The 19,533-nt window shown below is 37.9% G+C and overlaps 1 protein-coding gene across 1 annotated transcript in view; it reads right to left on the bottom strand.

Moving 5' to 3' along the window:
- Positions 1–3,537: 3,537 nt before the first annotated feature.
- The window catches only part of LOC126190665 (repressor of RNA polymerase III transcription MAF1 homolog), a 71,947-nt gene continuing 55,951 nt past the window's right edge, over positions 3,538–19,533 (bottom strand). The window contains exons 6-7 of the mRNA XM_049931108.1: positions 11,068–11,149; positions 3,538–5,862 (exon numbers count right to left, since the gene is read on the bottom strand). Of these exons, the coding sequence (XP_049787065.1) occupies positions 11,080–11,149 (70 nt within the window). The 3' untranslated portion in view covers positions 3,538–5,862; positions 11,068–11,079. The remainder of the gene's footprint in view (positions 5,863–11,067; positions 11,150–19,533) is intronic.

Genomic DNA, 19,533 nt, shown 5'->3' on the forward strand with positions numbered 1-19,533 from the left:
AGCAATTCTGTGGTATGCCCTTCCCAACTGAATTTATTGTCAAGTTGTAAACCCAAAAATTTGACACTGTCAACCTCTTCAATGTTATACAAGTTCTGGAAGGAAATCTCTTACAGTTTCTGAACTGCATATAGTGTGTATTTTCATCGTTTAATGACAGTGAACTAGCTTTCAACCATTTATTAATGCCAGTGAAAATTCTATTAGCAGCCTTTCTTAAATCTGTACTTGACGTACTATTAACTGTAATGTTTGTAACATCTACAAACAAACTAAACTTAGAATCTGGCAATGTAACAGATGAGAGGTCATTACTGTACACAAGAAAAAGCAGTGGACCCAAGATGGAACCATGAGGAACACCACATGTAATTAACCCAATCAGATGAAGACTGACACCCTTTGTTTCCTTTTACTTAGATAAGACTCGAACCACTTTACAGCACTACCAGGGACACCACAATATTCTAATTTACTTAAGAGAATGCTATGATTCACCGAGTCAAAGGCTTTTGACAGATCACGAAAAATGCCAGTAGCCTCTAATTTGTTATCTAATGAATTAAGTACTGTTTGTGTAAATAGACTTCTCTATATCGGAATCCTTAAGGAACCTGAACTGTGACTTGGACAATATATTATTTAGAGTCAGATGCTTAAGAATACGCTTGAACACAACCTTTTCAAATAATTTTGTAAAAGCCAGCAAAAGTGAAATTGATCAATAGTCTGGCAGTATCTCTCTATCCATCTTCTTGTAAAGGGGCTTAACTTCAGCATATTTTGGACAGTCTGGAAATGCTCTGCTGATAAGAGATTGATTACAAAAGTAGCTTAAGATAGGACTCAACTCACATGAGCACTCGTTGATATGTTATCATAACCACTAGAATACACTGATTTTAAGGAATTTATGATGGATGCTACTTCTCTGGGAGATGTGAGTGTTATTTCCATTTTACTTAAGTTAGTTGTCAAGACTGGTCTCAGATATTCCACAGCACTGTTTACTGAACCTGATAATCCCAAGCTGTCAGTAACAGAAACAAAGTACCGTATTTACTCGAATCGAAGCCGCACCTGAAAAATGAGACTCGAAATCAAGGAAAAAAAATTTTCCCGAATCTAAGCCACACCTGAAATTTGAGACTCGAAATTCAAGGGGAAAGAAACGTTTTAGGCCGCACCTCCAAATCGAAACAAAGTTGGTCCATTGTAAGATGAGACACAATTTAGGTCGAATGAATGACGATACAGCTACAGTAGTTTGGTTCGAGTCGTAAGCTTAGCAGTTAAGCTTTACCAGGTAGCCATTGCTATGTGTCAGGCGCTCTGTCTGTATTTATACGGGTACCCTTTCTTTTTCACGTGCTTCGTATGGTTTGAATTGATTGCTTATTTTTCTTTGATCTGATAAGCGCCGTTCTCTTTGTTATGGGTGTTTATATCACTCTAAGCTGAAAATGCATTACTGTACTGTGTCATGCACTGTTTGTCGCATTCTGATAATGAGTGTTTACGGCCTGTTGCCGCTTGCGGCAGGGCTTGCTTTTGTGCACGCTACCGCCGCTTTTTAAAAAAAGAGGGAGAAAGAGAGAGAGAGAGAGAGAGAGAGAGGGAGAGAGGAAGGGAGAGAGAGAGGGATGGAGAGGAATCGTCTCATTAGCGAAACAATGGCAAGAGACTGCTATTTGTTGTTACTTGCACTGCTGCTTTCTTTGACAATGATCAACAAGAACCAAATAATATACTGCGTATGAAAGAACTTCTGAACGCGAGTTTAGTGGAAATTTTTCTTCATTTGAAAATCTTTGCAGACGCCTCTTTAGTACATATCATTCTGCACAGAAATTAGAGTCATCTTAGATTTAAAAATCTAGCCAATTGCCATGCTTCATTTCCGACTGTATCACTATTAGGCATAAGAATAATATGGATATAAACATGACATGATGTGTATCTTCTTCCGTGTTTACTGTTGTCTCACTCTAGTTTCGTAGTGTATTAGACAGACAGGATTTAAATGAGGTAGCAGCAAACACGAAACAATACATGGCAAAATGTTTATATTTGTATTATTCTTATGGTGAAGAGAATACTGCATGTGATTCACCGTTCATAAAAGTTCCTATTAGCAACCATCTCTTATCACAGGAAGGAAAAAATGCAGAACGTAGAGTTGGCCATATTCACAAACATCCCAAACAGTCTTGCCAGTCAGATTTTCGTAGTACATTGAAATGCTACTACATTCGAAGATGAACAATACGGAACTTGTATTTACTTCGTTGGATAATATATGAAAATGCAGTGGTCGAAACTCGGAGCAGAGAAAAAAGCTCGTCTTCCACCTTTTTTTTAAATTTATTTACTGACACAGAGGTTTTGGCGCCAGTATTTATCTTTTTGCCTGCAAAGCATGCCTGTGTAGTGCTACATATATTTGACGGCAGAAGTTAGTTGTGGCGGCACCTACCAACATTTTTCAGAACTTCCGCTTACTTTGCACTCGATTCTAAGCCGCAGGCAGTTTTTTGGATTACAAAAAACCTGAAAAAAAGTGTGGCTTAGATTCGAGTAAATACAGTACTTGTTTAAGAGGTTTGCAACACTATGTGCACTTGATTACCACTCTCTCATATATTTTTAAAGCTATCTGTTCCTCTTCCTTTTTTGCCCGACTTGTCTCTGTCTTCACTATATCCCACATAATTTTTATTTTGATGCCTGATGTGATTATCTTTTTCTCATAATAAAGCTGCATAGATTTCTGGATTACCTGCTTCAATGTTTCGCATTTAAAAGGTGTTAAAGTAGACCCGTTTTACCATAGTTTTGGAGAGAGCTATAGGTGGTAAAATTATAGAGGATAACTTGGAGATGAATATAGCAGCAGGTTCAAATGGCTGTAAGTTGCAATAGTTATTTAGAGATAAACACAGGATATAGTAGCAAGGAGAGCTGCATTAAACTAGTCTCCCACTGAAGACCACAATAATCTTGTCTTTATTCAGTACTACACTTTTCAAGTGGGTAAATAACAGACTACTGTCTTTATACATTATTATTTCTCCACAGATACTTTGTATCGCTGTTAGATAAATGTTCTCTTTCAAATAATAGAGAAGGAAGATTAGAATTTAACATTCTGCTGACAATGTTGTCGTCAGAGGCAGAGCACAAGTTCAGATTAGGAAAGGAACAGGAAGAAAATCCACTGTGACCTTTCAAGGGGATCATTCCAGCATTCATCTCAAGTGATTTATGGAAATCATGGGAAACCAAAATCTTAAAAGCTACATCAAACTGTCCATCAGTTTAGTTTTAGTCTTTCAATATACACTTCAAAAGAAAACACATTTTCTGGAATGTGGCAAACAAACAAACAAGATTCTATTTCAGTGTCTACAGTATTAATGAAAGGAGTTCTTTGTTTGTTGATATTCTCAATACTTCGAAAGGAGAAAGCACGGCAGTTTACATAAATGGACAGAGGGATGAGTGTGATAAAACTCTTTCAGTTGTACAATCAAAACAACTTTAATTTTAAAAAATACGGTGGTACATATAAATTAAATTAGATAACAATACTATTCGCAAAAGTAGACATCAGTGCAACTGTATTTGTACTAACTTTTTTTGGAAGGTAATTATCAAAATTACCATCATATATTAATCATGTGCATCATATATTAATATAAGTAACGAATTTATCTACATTATGTACACATTTCTAACCAAATAATAATAAAACATTTGCTTATCATGCTACTGAACTATGTTAACAAAGTCTTGATTTATAAACCTTATGTCAGTGTAAATTTCACTGGAGATTTACCATAAGCATTTTATGCACTTATTAACAATGTGAGTCAGACTCAGAAAGTACACAAAATAAAAATGTTGTGTTTTTGTGAGATAAGTGATACTGACTAAAGTATATTCATATCATACAATCTACAAAATTTTCTTAGCAAAGGATTGAGCGACTTCTACACCAAACACAGAATACGTAACCTACCTTACCGTACAACAGATGAAATTATGTCTGATCTAAAGCTATACCTTGCAGCAGATCATATGGAGAAGATAACTACTACACAGTTCTCATAATGAAAGTGTTAATAAAATACTGGTGGTCAGTTTTCTATGTATTATTAATAGTAAAAGGACACAGCAATAATAGAGGACAGATAGTGAAGTTTGTTGCGGTACTGTGAACTCTATACCTAATACTGGCTATAGCACTATTTTAACACAGACCTAAGTGCGAGAATAAGTACAATATAATTATTTTATGGAGATTATATTGTTTGTCCCTTAAATAAAGACTGACATAAGAAGACACAAAAACAACAATAATGACATATAAATGAGCCAGTTCATTACCAACATAAATGAAAGCCAGCCCAGCTAGAGCCTTAAATTACTGATACAATACCATCAAGTTTCCACAAAAGTAACTCAGTCCAGAGAGGATTATAGACACAAAGCAAGAAAGCATGTCAGCATGGCCAAGTAATGGGGTGGCTATGGATTCTCCAAATATGAGCAGTGACCTCCCATTTTTCTTCATGAATGTAACATTATAGCAACCTACTAATAAAGTCTTATTTTGCTATCATCAAAGGCACTACTATTCTTTACAATAAAGGATTTTCTTACATAGCCTCTTTAGAACAAAAAAGGTTGACATAATCACATAACAAGCACTTTTGTTGTTGAAAACTGTGACAAATGCATTACTTCATACAATATGTAGTCATGTTACTAAATCAAGAAAATGTTCCTATCTACTAAGTTCAAATTACATTCTGACAAATACTTGACAAATTGGGAAAGCATAAGTCTGCTGCTTTCACCTGGATCAATAATAAAACATATCTATAACCTACATACAAACAGAACATACTACAATGAAATAATAAATCAACTTTTCCACACACTGTTCCAGCTGAAAAAAATATTTTTGTTGTATCTTTCACTTCTGCTTCAGCAATGCCAAATGTATCTGTTTTCAATGTTGTGTTCAAAGATCCATGTATAACTCAGATACATACAGCACAGCAGGCTACGTGTAACAAGTAGCAAGATCACCAATTACCAAGTCTGGCACTGACAAATGTAGAAATTCTTATTAGAGTGTATGTACTAAAGACAAAGACCAAGAACACTTATCACAATTAAAAAAAGTTACTTGAGTTTTTCAAAGTAAAAGAACAGTGTTTTACTTATTAACATGTGCTGTTATGTTGTAAATTCTGATATATCCAAACAGGTCGTTTAGCATAAAACAGGAAAAAAAGACATGAGATACAGGTAAGACAACCTAATACAAAGATGTGTTGCAGTACAAATAAATGTTGAACTATAAATTCTGGTACTCTACATGCAGCTATGGAACACTCAAATTAATAACATATTTTTACAGCAAGTACAGATAACAAACACATGAATGAAGAAATTAAGTCTTATACTCCACACAAATTTTTTAAAGCTTTTGTCATTCAGTATAAACGCAAATACTGAATCTTTCCCTAGGTTATCAGTTAAACTCTTGTGCCATTTACAGATTACATCTACTAGTACTGTATTGTCTAGCATTAAAATGACTCAAAGTCAAAGTTTACTTCATCAGAATAACCATAAAAATTAAACTATTCAGCATTCACAACATGAAATTTACATTAAAATTAGTTCAAAAATTGTAAGCTATGTGTCTGTAATATGCTAAACAACAGGATAGCCACTCTGACAATTCACAAAAGTTGAAATTTATTATTTTACTGCCAAAAAGCTTCTGTCTCTTCTTTTAAAGTGTTCTCTGATGTCAACACTGAAGAGCAGCATTAGTTGTTTATCCTGTAACACGATACATATTAACCAGATATTTTACACATATTTCACAAATGAATTAAGGCATGAGGGACCACAAGGGCCCAAAGCACAGAAACAAAGATTTGACAAAAATAGATGTTTGTGAAAAACAAATTTGTAGGCAAACAAGCAGTGTGGACTTGTGCACAAGTTCATATCATTTTTCCGTAAGTTTAATGAACACACACAGATACACACAACAGAGATTTTAGTCATCAATAATATGTTCTCCTTCACTATTAGAAAAGTCTGCCGACACTGGGGTAACTTTTCAATTCTGTGGATGTAGAAATCACATAGTTTTGAGATGAAGAACTTGCCGAGCTAGGTTCAGAGCACATTTTCATCCAGAAAGAAAGATCCTTGAAGGCTGTTTGATAGAAAGTGGAAAAGATGAGAATCTGATGGTGCAAGATCAGATCAACTATGTGACTGTGGAACCGCTTGCCAACTCAATTCCTGTATAGCAGTTTTTGTCAGTGATAGTTATACCTCAGTATAGTACACCACACTGTCACTGTTCCACCAGATTCATAACATTAACTTTTGTGGATACACACAGGTCGTTGTAAGGGGAGTTGCTAGTTTGTTTGGGCTCAATCATTCCTTTCTTTTCCTTTAGTTAGAATGAAGACGCTATTTCTCATCACCAATAACGATAAAGGATAGGAATGGTTGTTGTTCTTCGCAAGCCAATTGATGATGACCAAGCAGAGATGTACTTATGGCCACCTGCTTATTTTTGTGATTCTGACTTAAGAGCATGCAGTAACCGATTTTGAACCTTCCCCATTTCATGCAAATGTCACACAATGGTGGAATGACCACAGTTCATCACATTTGTCAGTTCACGAGTACACTGATGTGGATAATCGTGGATCAATGTGTTTAAATGATTTTCATCAAACCCTGAAGGTCCTCCTGTATGTGGAGGGTCAGCAAAGTCAAAATGGCCTGCCTTAAAATGAGAAAACCATTTTCTTGCCATACTCTGTCCAATGGCATTATCCCCACACACAGTGCAAATGTTTCTGGCTGCCACTGATGTCATCTCCCTACTGAAGTCAAACAGAAGAGCATGTCAGAAATTTTTTGATTTCTCCACTTGGTGCTCCATTTTCTAGCATCCACAGCTCCACTCAGTATCTCCAAATGACAAAATGGCCATGTGTAAACTCAAATAGCAACAGTGAACTACAAATAGAAAATGACAATCAATAAATAAACCGACAGCAGTCGGAATACCAACGTGCAAAATAAAAACACTATGAACTTATGCACCAATAAAATATGAAATTCTATTGAATATGTACAATTATTATTATTATTACTATTAATGTTAATCCACAAAAATTTCATATACAGGCTAGTGACAATAGTGTCTTTTTGACTGTAGTGTAGTTTGTAATTAATGTAAAACTACAATCAGAATATAAAGAATAGATACTAAATGCACCATACTCATAATTATGATCTATCCAAACATTTCAGAGCAGAGATACAGCCAAAAATGTTTTTTTACAGTTCCTGGCATATGGTTGCCCTACACAACAGATGTATTGTGTGGGGACAGTATTGGCCTGCCAAATCAACCTGCTTTGCAGGGCAGCGTACATGTCAGAAGCAATAAACTGTTTTCTGGGACCCAACACGCCGGTTGGCCTGCATGACAGGTGTGTTGTGGGAGTAGTATCAACCTGCTTTGTTAAACTATATTGTAGGGGCTACATGTGCCGAAGAACACGGCCAGAGACAGGTTGAGATGGATAGAGGAGATGATGGAAATTGTGGGTGGGAGGAGCAAATGGGCAGGCAGAGGGGAGGAAGGGAGATGCATGGGGCAGGGTGGAAAGTGTAGATGGGTAGTGGGCACATGGAAAAGGAAGAGGGGGAGGTGGGTATGGAAAGAAGGGGAGATGGAGATGGGAAGAGAGGGAAATGGATATGGTCAGAGGGAGGGGGAGGAAGATATGGGTAGAGAGGGAAGAGGGAGTGGAGGAAATGGACAATGAGAAGGGGAGGACAAGATGAAGAGTTAGAGAAAATGTGGAGGAGGAGATAGATAAAGATGGGAGGATGAACTGGACAGACAGGAGGAGGAAGAGGTGCACACAGAGGGGGGAGGAGGAAATGTGTTCCATATATTTGTCAAACCAATACTCAAGTGAAGCCACAGGGGAAAGGCTCGTATGATATAATGGATATGTAAGAAGTCTACTCAGCAAGTGGTAGCAGGAGAAAACACATATAAAAAAGTTAAAGAAACGTTCAAGCTTTTGGAGCCAGTGGCTGCTCCTTCTGGCAGAAGGGTTGAAGGGGAAGGAAGAAGGACGAAGGCAAAGGACTGGTGAGGTTTAGGAAATGGGGCTCATTCCCATATAAAAAGCCAGGCTTTAACTGGTACAAGGTGTGCAACATTTCATATGTGACCCTCTATTTGATAGAATAAGAAATGCAAAGGAGTGTTAGAGTGGGTGCCAGTAGGAAGATGTACGCAAAAGGTATTGGATAGTCCACATCTCTGAAGAAGAACTTTCAATACTAAGCAATTTATTCATGTGTGAATTAATGAATTTACTGTTCTTTGCTTCTCAGTGCCTCTTGTCCTTGAGGAGTCATAATCTGTAAACATGTTTAACAATACATACTTTTAATGTCTCTCACAATTCTTACCCTCATTCATTGTTTTTATGATGAAGTTAATCAGTCCTAGACACCTTACAAAAGAAAATACTGACTTACTTATTTTTATTGTAAAATTATTCCCCAGACATTTCCCTACATGTTGTTGTTGTTATGGTCTTCAGTCTAGAGACTGGTTAGATGCAGCTCTCAATTTTCATCCCTTCATCTACCCCTATGATTTTTACCCTCCACACTTCCCTCTAGAACTAAATTAGTGATCCCTTGATGCCTCAGAGGGTGCCCTACGAACCAATCCCGTCTTCTCGTCAAGTTGTGCCATAAATTCCTCTTCTCCCCAATCCTATTCAGTACCTTCTCATTAGTTATGTGGTCTACCCACCTACTCTTCAACATTCTTCTGTAGCACCATATTTTGACACCTTCTATTCTCTTCTTGTCTAAACTAGTTATCATCCACGTTTCACTTCCATACATGGCTACGCTCCATACAAATACTTTCTGAAAAGACTTCCTCACACTTAAATCTATACTCGATATTAATAAATTTCTCTTCTTAAAAAACGCTTTCCTTGCTATTGCCAGTCTGCACTTTATAGCATCTCTACTTTGACCATCATCAGTTATTTTGCTCCCCAAATAGCAAAACCCATCTACTGCTTTAAGTGTCTCATTTCCTAATCTAATTCCTTCAGCATCACTTGATTTAATTTGACTACATTCCACTATTCTCATTTTGTTTTTGTTGATGTTCATCTTATAGCCTCCTCTCTAAACACTGTCTATTCCATTCAACCGCTCTTTCAGGTCCTTTGCTGTCTCTGACAGAATTATTATGTCATCAGCAAACCTCAAAGGTTTTATTTCTTCTCCATGGATTTTAATTCCTACTCCTAATTATTCTTTTTTTTTTTTTCCTTTACCACTTGCTCAATATACAGATTGAATAACATTGGTGATAGGCTACAACCCTGTCTCACTCCCTTCCCAACCACTGCTTCCCTTTCATGTTCCTAGACTCTTATAATAGCCTTTTGCTCCCTGTATTGGACTCCTGCCACCTTCAGAATTTGAAAGAGAGTGTTCCAGTCAACATTGTCAAAAGCTTTCTCTAGGTCTACAAATGCCAAAAACCATAGGTTTGCCTTTCCTTAATCTATCTTCTAATGCAAGTCGTAAGGTTAGTATTGCCCCACATGTTTCAACATTTCTACGGGATCCAAACTGATCTTCCCAAGGTCGGCTTATACCAGTTTTTCCATTTGTCTGTAAGGAATTCGTATTGGTATTTTGCAGCCAAGACTTATTAAACTCACTGTTCAGTAATTTGCATACCTGCCAACTGATGCTTTCTTTGGGATTGGAATGATTGTATTACTCTTGAATTCTGAGGGTATTTTCACCTGTCTCATACATCTTGCTCACCAGATGGTAGAGTTTTGTCATGGCTGGCTCTCCGTAAGCTACCAGTAGCTCTAATGGAATGTCGTCTACTCCCGGGGCCTTGGTTCGACTTAGGTCTTTCAGTGCTCTGTCAAACTCTTCACGCAGTATCGTATCTCCCATTTCATCTTCATATACATCCTCTTCCATTTCCATAATATTATCCTCAAGTACATCGCCCTTGTATAGACCCTCTATATACTCTTTCCAACTTTCCGCTTTCCCTTTTTTCCTTACAACTGGGTTTCCATCTGAGCTCTTGATATACATACAAGTGGTTCTCTTTTCTCCAAAGGTCTCTTTAATTTTCCTGTAGGCAGCATCTATCTTACCCATAGCGATATACGCATCGACATCCTTGCATTTGTCCTCTAGCCATCCCTGCTTAGCCATTTTGCACTTCCTGTCGATCTCACTTTTGAGACATATTCTAACATATTATCTCCCCAGTTACTTTTCTTATGTTAAGGCTGTTGTGGCCTCTCCTTCTATGTAATATTATCTTAAAGTGTGTATTGTCTGTGTGAATGGCAAACATGTAGATTCATGTATTATTTGTATCAATTATCAACTGTTAATATTTACTGTTTTTAAAAGCTTTGGCAATGGAAGGAAAATTAATGCTGCACTAATTTTCACAAAGGTTATCGCTGAACATGTGAAATGTGATTACGACATTCACTGAAATTCAACTAATTTAAAATCAAAACAACAATGAATAGTAACTGTCTAGTTCAATATAAGCTACTACACAAGGTAAAAAAAAAAAAAAAAAAAAAAAAAAACCTTGCCTACCAATGTTTCATGTATGAATATAAGACAACCCTCTGCATTTCGAATGATGCATCCGAGGAAAAATCCTCATCTTATAGTCAGGTAAACATGAAACTGATTGAAGAAACATTTTGTCATTGGATTATTCCTTTCACTTTTCATTTTCCGTTTCTCTTCTAATTTATTTTAATTTCTCACTGTGTTTTAATATCTCTGAACTATATTAGACCTTGTACCCTCTCGCTGCTGCTTTTGTCTCCCTCTGTCCTCATAAAACGTGGGTACTTCTTAGCATGTGATTTTAACAATTTACCTTTACATGTAATTTACCTTATTTGAAATTTAGTCAATCTCATCCTCCTCGTCCATAGCAAAATCACTGCCGAAGCCAGAATCCAGTGAATAAATTGGACTGCAAACATAAACAAACAATTATGATAGTTCATACATTAAGAATGTCAGCTGAAAGGTTTAAAAATAATTTTTAATAATTTCTACTTAAAACATATTGTGTACATTTAATAGCACTTCTGGATGATCAGAAATAAAGTTTACACACCAGTTGGATTATGCTAGATGGAACTTATAGAGGGAGTGGGGGAGAGATCAACTTGAAAGAGAAAAAGAAGATGAAGTCGAAGACATGCAGCACTGTTCCCCATGAAATTCATAGAATAGTCTGATGCTAAAACAATACAGTCCAATAAGAACACAGTAATTATTCATTAGATCTCTGTTAACTTTTAAAACCTTTCTCAATAGTTCAGCAGACCAATTATAAAAAGTAGAAGGTATGATAATAAAACTGTGAAGGCAAACTGATCACATCTCATTTCCCTTATAAATGGCTCCCTTCCACTTCATAGGACCATGCAAAATATTATTTTCCTATGAATGGTATGGGCTTCCAAAACGTGACAATGCAAGGTGTAAACGCAGCAAAAAAAAAAAAAATTTACCGGATTTCTCTGTTAGAAATAAAATTCCACTGGGGTGAAAACAAACATTTTCTTGCGTGTTGAGTGACTGTATACTTTCCCTTGGAACTGTGAAACTTACCAATGCTTCGATTGGTAAAGGTTGTATTCACCAGCATAGAACTACTTGGCACTTTAAAAATGAAATGCAGGAAAAAATAACACGTTTCGGAAAGATTTTTCACATGCAGCACCATGTACACTGCTTATTTTTGATATTAAGAAAGTATAAATACAAATTCCATCCAATGCAGCACATTAGTTTCCGAAGCACTGAAATCGAAATTGTGATGCTCTTTTCTCAGCCAATCACAGCACACATCATACTGTCTTGCCTGCAAATGACAGCAGATATTCAGAGCGCAGGATACATGATGCAGTCAGCCAATAGCAACATCACTGTTAAGTAGTGTGAACACACACGGGAAAAGTTCATGGGTTAAATTAAGTATAGTATTGCTACAACAAAAGTTAAGCTTTCATAAGCAATATTGGCCTCCTCTCTCTCTCTCTCTCTCTCTCTCTCTCTCTCTCTCTCTTTTTTCCTTTAAGATATGTCAAACACAAATGTGCCATTGAAATTTTAAATTATGACATAAATGTCTGGTCTTCTGGGCCTGAAATTGTTTAAGTGCTTATCCTCAAAGTGTTTGAAAATAATACTTCTCAAACCATCATTCACAATATTTTCCTGCGATCTGTTAATTAGGTTCACTTGAGCAGTTGCCAAGGTGTGCCAGGAGACAGACGTTACTGCGCATGTGCAGCTACAATGACATAGGAAGCCTGTGCTAGATATTTGCTCTGCTTGTACACCTCTCGTCGCATGTCTGTTTGCAATTTTGTTTGTAGTGTGGCATCACATGACCATTTGCAGCAGTGTGGCAGAGCGACATAGGAGCTATGGTACTTGGGCAATTGCTTTATCACACCTTATCCACTTAAGGAAAGCAAAATTAGAAAGCAGTCCTGGGCATAATATTCATTTCAAAACTAGACTCTACCACTCGAAGAACCCAAATATTTTGGTACACGATCACTTTAACATAGACTTACCTTTTTTCCGCCCTCTGCAATACTGCAATGTAGCAGTTCTAGTCAAATTTACATTGACACAACACTGTAAAAAGCTAGTAAGAAGCAATACAGATTTCCCACAAAAATAAAAGAAAACAGTTGTTTGTATACACCATAAGTAATAACAGTAAGCTTTTCACGAGTTTTTCAAACTGTATAAAAATTAACAAGGTTATCTGTGAAGCCAAGAAACTGTATAATAAGTGGCAGTTTACATTCTGCTCCATGAGTAAATGTAAAGCCTTGGGGAGAGTTACAATCACAAAACATGGTGTGTTGTTAGTCCATAATTTAATGAAGAATGGCTTTCTATAAATTTAAGATGTAAGCAACACAAATTAAGAAATAAAGCCAAGCCTAGAGCAGGTACCAGACAAATGTTGAAACATGTCTTGTGACCAAAAAACATAGTGTTCGACAGAAGGCAGATATGTAAAATTCTGTTCAAGCTATTTGGTATGGGTTTCAGGAAGACAATTTTCTTTGAGTACCATTACTGTATTATCTCATGTTTCGTTCGTTATTATGGCACAATGCTATACAAGCCAGAACATGAAAATGTGCACTTGAAACTCAGTGAACAGCTAAGACTAGCTAGCTAATAGTGTGGAATGATTCATTTCAAATAAACTGATTGCCTCTGCAGAAAAGATTAGTAAAAGCCAAATTTCTTCCAAAAACTGAGAAAAATAATGTCACTGTTCTACAAAGCAAGTAATGCTTGACTGCCAATAAAGTGGAAATAAAATCAAATCAGAAAACTGAAACTATTAACATATTTCAGTCTTCTGTAATTATGTGTGTGTATTTTAATTCATTTGATAACTCCCAGCCACAGAAATCCATTTTGTGCTAAGCGAAGAGAGAACAGCAAAATCACGAAAAATGTTTATCTGGCTAAAAAATCTTTCCACTTCCACATTTGACCATGGTAACACTAGGCATAAATACTTTATAAGAATCAAATGACGAATGTCTTTTTTTCAAATTTTGATGGACACCACTGATAACACCGACCATTACATTTGCATTGTTCATGCCTATACCCTGCAGCTTGTTTAGATCCAATTTGAATTCTTGAAGCATTTCTCCAATTGACGTTACAATAGACTGTGCACTACAATGCTGGAGGTCGTCTAATTTAAGGATCAAAAATGTTGAAATGATTCCACTGGTTGCAACATTGTAATATATTACTGTTATTACTAAAAATTTTGTCACAATGATGGCTGTTGATTCATCAGTTTGAACAATGTACTGCTGTCACCAATACATTGCCACAAATTTTCCACAAAATGGAATGGGACCTTACTACATGTTTCATAACCACACTACACTTTGTTCTATGTATATGAAGTTTTCTGGCAACATCACTGTCTGTGAATTTACTCTTGCAAAAATCACTTTAGTGCCCGCATGGCATGATCCCACAATGTTGGAAACAAATAATGCAAGAGAACTTTCAGCTTGATTCACTTCTAAAGATTCTTTCAGGTTTTGAAAGGTATTTTTGTCTTTGGCTTAACACATTGGCATACAATGCTAACAAAGTACTACGACAATCTTTACAATATGCTCTTGTGTCATCCCTTGAATTCTTTCTAGCCAGTCTGCAAATTTACTATCGTGTAGCCATTCAGCATAAAAATTTTAGCTATACTGTGCCATTACTTTACCAATGTCTAACACTAAGACAATATCCACTGACATAAAAAACATTACATTATTACCAGGACTACAGATATGCACTATGAAAGATGTTGCAGATACTTTAATACTAGAAAGCATAACATACGGGAAAAAAGATATAATACCATATATTAAAAATGTTTAGACCGTACAATGTTAAAAGTTGCTAGACGTTAGCAAATAGTGCTGTTTGCTGTATACTGAATGGATCAGGTGATTTTTTTTTAAATAATCTTACTGTAATTCCACTAAAACATTTTTAAAATGCACCACAATTTCCACTAGTCACTAGATGCAAAATCTGCACACTAGACATGTATAGAAACAACTAGTTTTAGTGGGAAAACCACTGACTTGACAACACTGTCACTTGGTGATTATGCTCCACTACTACTCTCACTGCTCTGCGCACGCATGAAACTGGCAGCTCGGGCAAGCCAGAAAATTAGCGGAGATTGAGGCCTGGTGGATAACGGGAAGAGAGGATATATTGAAGAGCAAGTTCCCATCTCCGGAGTTCGGATAGGTTGGTGTTAGTGGGAAGTATCCAGATAACCCGGACGGTGTAACACTGTGCCAAGATGTGCTGGCCGTGCACCAAGGCATGTTTAGCCACAGGGTGATCCTCGTTACCAACAAACACTGTCTGCCTGTGTCCATTCATGCGAATGGACAGTTTGTTGCTGGTCATTCCCACATAGAATGCGTCACAATGTAGGCAGGTCAGTTGGTAAATCATGTGGTTGCTTTCACACGTGGCTCTGTCTTTGATCGTGTACACCTTCTGGGTTACAGGACTGGAGTAGGTGGGGAGGCCACTCCACCAAGAGTGTCTTTCCGCCGTCCACCTAACCTTCGCAACCTCTTAGTTCATTCCTATGAAATCCCCAAATACCTTCCCTACCCTCTGGCTCCTACCCTAGTAACCGCTCCCGGTGTAAAACCTGTCCCATGCACCCTCCCACCACCACCTACTCCAGTCCTGTAACCCGGAAGGTGTACACGATCAAAGGCGTCCGCCGCTCGTGGTCTCGCGGTAGCGTTCTCGCTTCCCGAGCACGGGGTCCCGGGTTCGATTCCCGGCGGGGTCAGGGATTTTCACCTGCCTCGAGATGACTGGGTGTTTGTGTTGTCCTCATCATTTCATCATCATCCAGGAAAGTGGCGAAATTGGACTGAGCAAAGATTGGATAATTGTACGGGCGCTGATAACCACGCAGTTGAGCGCCCCACAAACCAAACATCATCATCCACGATCAAAGGCAGAGCCACGTGTGAAAGCACCCACGTGATTTACCAACTGACCTGCCTACAATGTGACCAGCAACAAACTGTCCATTTGCATGAATGGACACAGGCAGACAGTGTTTGTTGGTAACGAGGATCACCCTGTGGCTAAACATGCCTTGGTGCACGGCCAGCACATCTTGGCACAGTGTTACACTGTCCGGGTTATCTGGATACTTCCCACTAACACCAACCTATCCGAACTCCGGAGATGGGAACTTGCTCTTCAATATATCCTCTCTTCCCGTTATCCACCAGGCCTCAATCTCCGCTAATTTCAAGTTGCCGCCACTCATACCTCACCTGGCATTCAACAACATCTTTGCCTCTGCACTTCCGCCTCGACTGACATCTCTGCCCAAACTCTTTGCCTCTGTATATGTCTGCTTGTGTCTGTATGTGTGTGGATGGATATGTGTGTGTGTGTGCGCGCGAGTGTATACCCATCCTTTTTTCCCCCTTAGGTAAGTCTTTCCGCTCCCGGGATTGGAATGACTCCTTACCCTCTCCCTTAAAACCCACATCCTTTCGTCTTTCCCTCTCCTTCCCTCTTTCCTGACGAAGCAACCGTTGGTTGCGAAAGCTAGAATTTTGTACGTATGTTTGTGTTTGTTTGTGTGTCTATCGACCGGCCAGCGCTTTCTTTTGGTAAGTCGCATCATCTTTGTTTTTAGATATATTTTTCCCACGTGGAATGTTTCCCTCTATTTTATATATATATGCATTTATGTCGCTGTATAATTGGTTGTTTTGTAAATATTATTTGTATTTTTACGCTGGGTCTTGCCTAGGGAAAACTATGCTATCGAATGAATACGTCGATAGGTCGTGTGGAGAACCAGAGTGTTTAGGATCTTTGGTAGTGTTAACTCTACCGCGTGGAGCGCGGGCAGAGCAGAAGCGGGAGTCTGCCTGGAGTAGCAAGTGGAGCAGGTATGTTGTGTGACGCTCCCGCGAGTTGCCGCGCTTTAGGGGTTTGGCAGCATGTAACTGCGCTCGACTTGCTATGATAGTTTCTGACACAGTGTCGCGGACGGGAAGCATTAGCTGGCGCACATCAAGAGCCCATTTCGCCTGGTGACCGTGTCGAGAAGGAGGCGCGCCAACATCCAGCTTCTCCAACAGCGACGGCCGACAATGAGTGACTGTCGCCACCTCCTCGATCGATGGCTTCAAACCTTCAATCAACCAACAAGGAAGACTGGAAGCACGTAAAGTTTTAGAACTGTATGGCAGACCTCAGCTTTTAAAACTGTTCAAATCACAAAATTACAGCAACATAGCATGAACCTTTGTTGCTCATTGTCCCAATTGCATTACCAAGCTGGGTCCCTTCCTTTTCCGGAATGAACCCGAGTGTCGTTGAAATTCAAACGCCAGCATTAAAGCAATATTATTCTATTTCACTGCTTTAATTTCAAAGTTCAGTTAAAGTATTCATAGCTGGCTACAATATTTAGATTACACAAGCACAAATTATGAGTGCGAGTTTTGTTACCATATTTTAGGTTACCTGTGACTGCAACTCAGCTTGGTACGTACTAAATTTTACTATTGTTAATTGTTCAGAATCATTTAATTCAAGTTCAAAGTTAAATCACTTATTTCTAAATTGCGTAGATTCAAGTAGCTTTTGAAATGATTGTTGAGGTAGTCCAGGACTAACCGTATCTTACTGAATTTTGATGTGCTTCAGAAAGAAAGCTCACTATTAACTTTAGTCACTAAATTAACTTTCGATTTTCCGGTTTTATTAATTCTTTTGCTAAATTAAGTCAGAGTGTAGCGAAATTTATTACTTTTGACAAACTTTCAGTTTTCACACTACACGTGTCAACCTTCAGTTGCCACGCTTCTAGTGCTAATTATATGTGTAATAACCTTTCTTTTTCAGTTACTATAGTAATTGTCCTTAGGACTGGCGACCGTAACTTCCCCCTAATCTCAAATATCTAATTAGCGCCAATTAATTGTTAATGTGACGACCGCACATTTACTTTCTTTATTAACTTTACCCCTTTTCAAAATTAATTTCCACCAGTTTCATTTGCATTTTTCCTTTCATTTAGATGTAACCCTTTCCTCCCTCTTTACCGACAGATTAACTTCGGTGATGATTGCTTTTCCCAAATTTCCATTACATACACGCGGTTTAATTTTTCACTGTCATTAAGGTCGATAAGTGAGGGGGAGGTTACAACGTTTCCAAAATATGCGGACATTTCATGTCAGTTTATCTCTAATGCAAATGTACGGGTAACAACAACTGCATTCAAACAATTCTTGCAGGCCTGGAATGCAAGATTGGGCATTAGAAATAGGAAAATCATCCTGTTTATTGACTCGTGTGCAGTGTATCCCCAGGATACATCACACCTCTGTAATATAAATGTAGCGTTTTGTTTTCCTCCCAATTGTACAAGCCACCTTCAGCCACCTCACCAATGCATTATCAAATGCCTGACAAAAAAATACAGGAAGATTCTTGTATAGAAGAGGATGGATTGTCTTCATTCTATGATGAGAAAGGTTATGATCTCAGACACTTTGTGTTTTGTAAGAAGTGCCTGGGATTCCGTGCAATAAAGACCATCTCAAACTGCCTCAAGAAGGCTTGTTTTCATCGGACATCAGTATTTATGGAAGACATCAACCCAGAAAATAAAGTAATTGCAGCAGAACAATGGCAGCAAATAATGGGGCAAGAAAAGAACACTGACTACCACAGATTCAATCAATATGTCGACTGTGATGAAGGTGTTGTTGCCTGTCGATCCATGACAATTGATGACATGTTGCAGCAACAGATGGCAGAGAAACATGAGGAAAGTGAAGATGAAGGTTAACTGAAACCTTTAAAGATTCCTACCATGTCAAAACGTATTGAGGAAATGGACACAGTAAAGTGTTACTGTTTTGAGTTCTGAAGTCGACGAAGAAGTGATGAACACATTAACTAAGATGGACAACACAATATTAAAATCAGGAAAAATGTCAACTACTGACATGTTTTTCAAACCTTTGTGAAGACAGGACTACACACTGTAAGCTATAGTATAGTTAGGCTAACAAGATGTACAATATACTGACAGTTTGTTGAAATGACAATTTCTATTAAGTTACCAGCAGTGATTTACAATTAGAGAGACACTAAATAAACAATGTTCATTTGTTCTGAGAAGTCAGGGTATATACACGGAAAAAAAAAAAAAAAAAAAAAAAAACCCAACCTGTGTCTTTCCTAGTTAAAAAGTACATTTTTTTCCCTTGGTGAAAATACACTATACCCCATAGGAAAGTACAGGTTTTCCATGTTAAGTGACAGTATACACTGATGGGGAAAAGTTGCAATATCGAGGAGGAGTTGTGTGACATAAACGAAAGTTGGTATGTGTGTTTCTGCATCTGAAATTGGAAGTCTATCTGAATATCGCGCCTGTCGCTTAAGAGTAGTGCTAGTGGCACCACTAAGAGGATGCAAATCAGGTTCGCTTTAAATACACCTTGTAATGATCGTGTGCTTTAGTTACTTTTGAGATTGGACATGGTGAGTTGACATTAATCAAGAATGCCTTTGAGGTGACAAAGATGCCATTATCAACACCTCAATGACATTGAACAAGTTGTGTACTGGGGCTACAAGAAGCTGGATGTTCCTTCCATGATACTGCTGAAACATTTGGCAGGAATGTAGCCACTGCATATGATTGCTGGCAGTGGTGGTCACGAGAATGTAAAGTCACAAAAAGACCCAGCTCCCACATGG

The sequence above is a fragment of the Schistocerca cancellata genome, chromosome 6, assembly GCF_023864275.1.
Source record: "Schistocerca cancellata isolate TAMUIC-IGC-003103 chromosome 6, iqSchCanc2.1, whole genome shotgun sequence".
NCBI classification, from domain to species: Eukaryota; Metazoa; Arthropoda; class Insecta; order Orthoptera; family Acrididae; genus Schistocerca; species Schistocerca cancellata.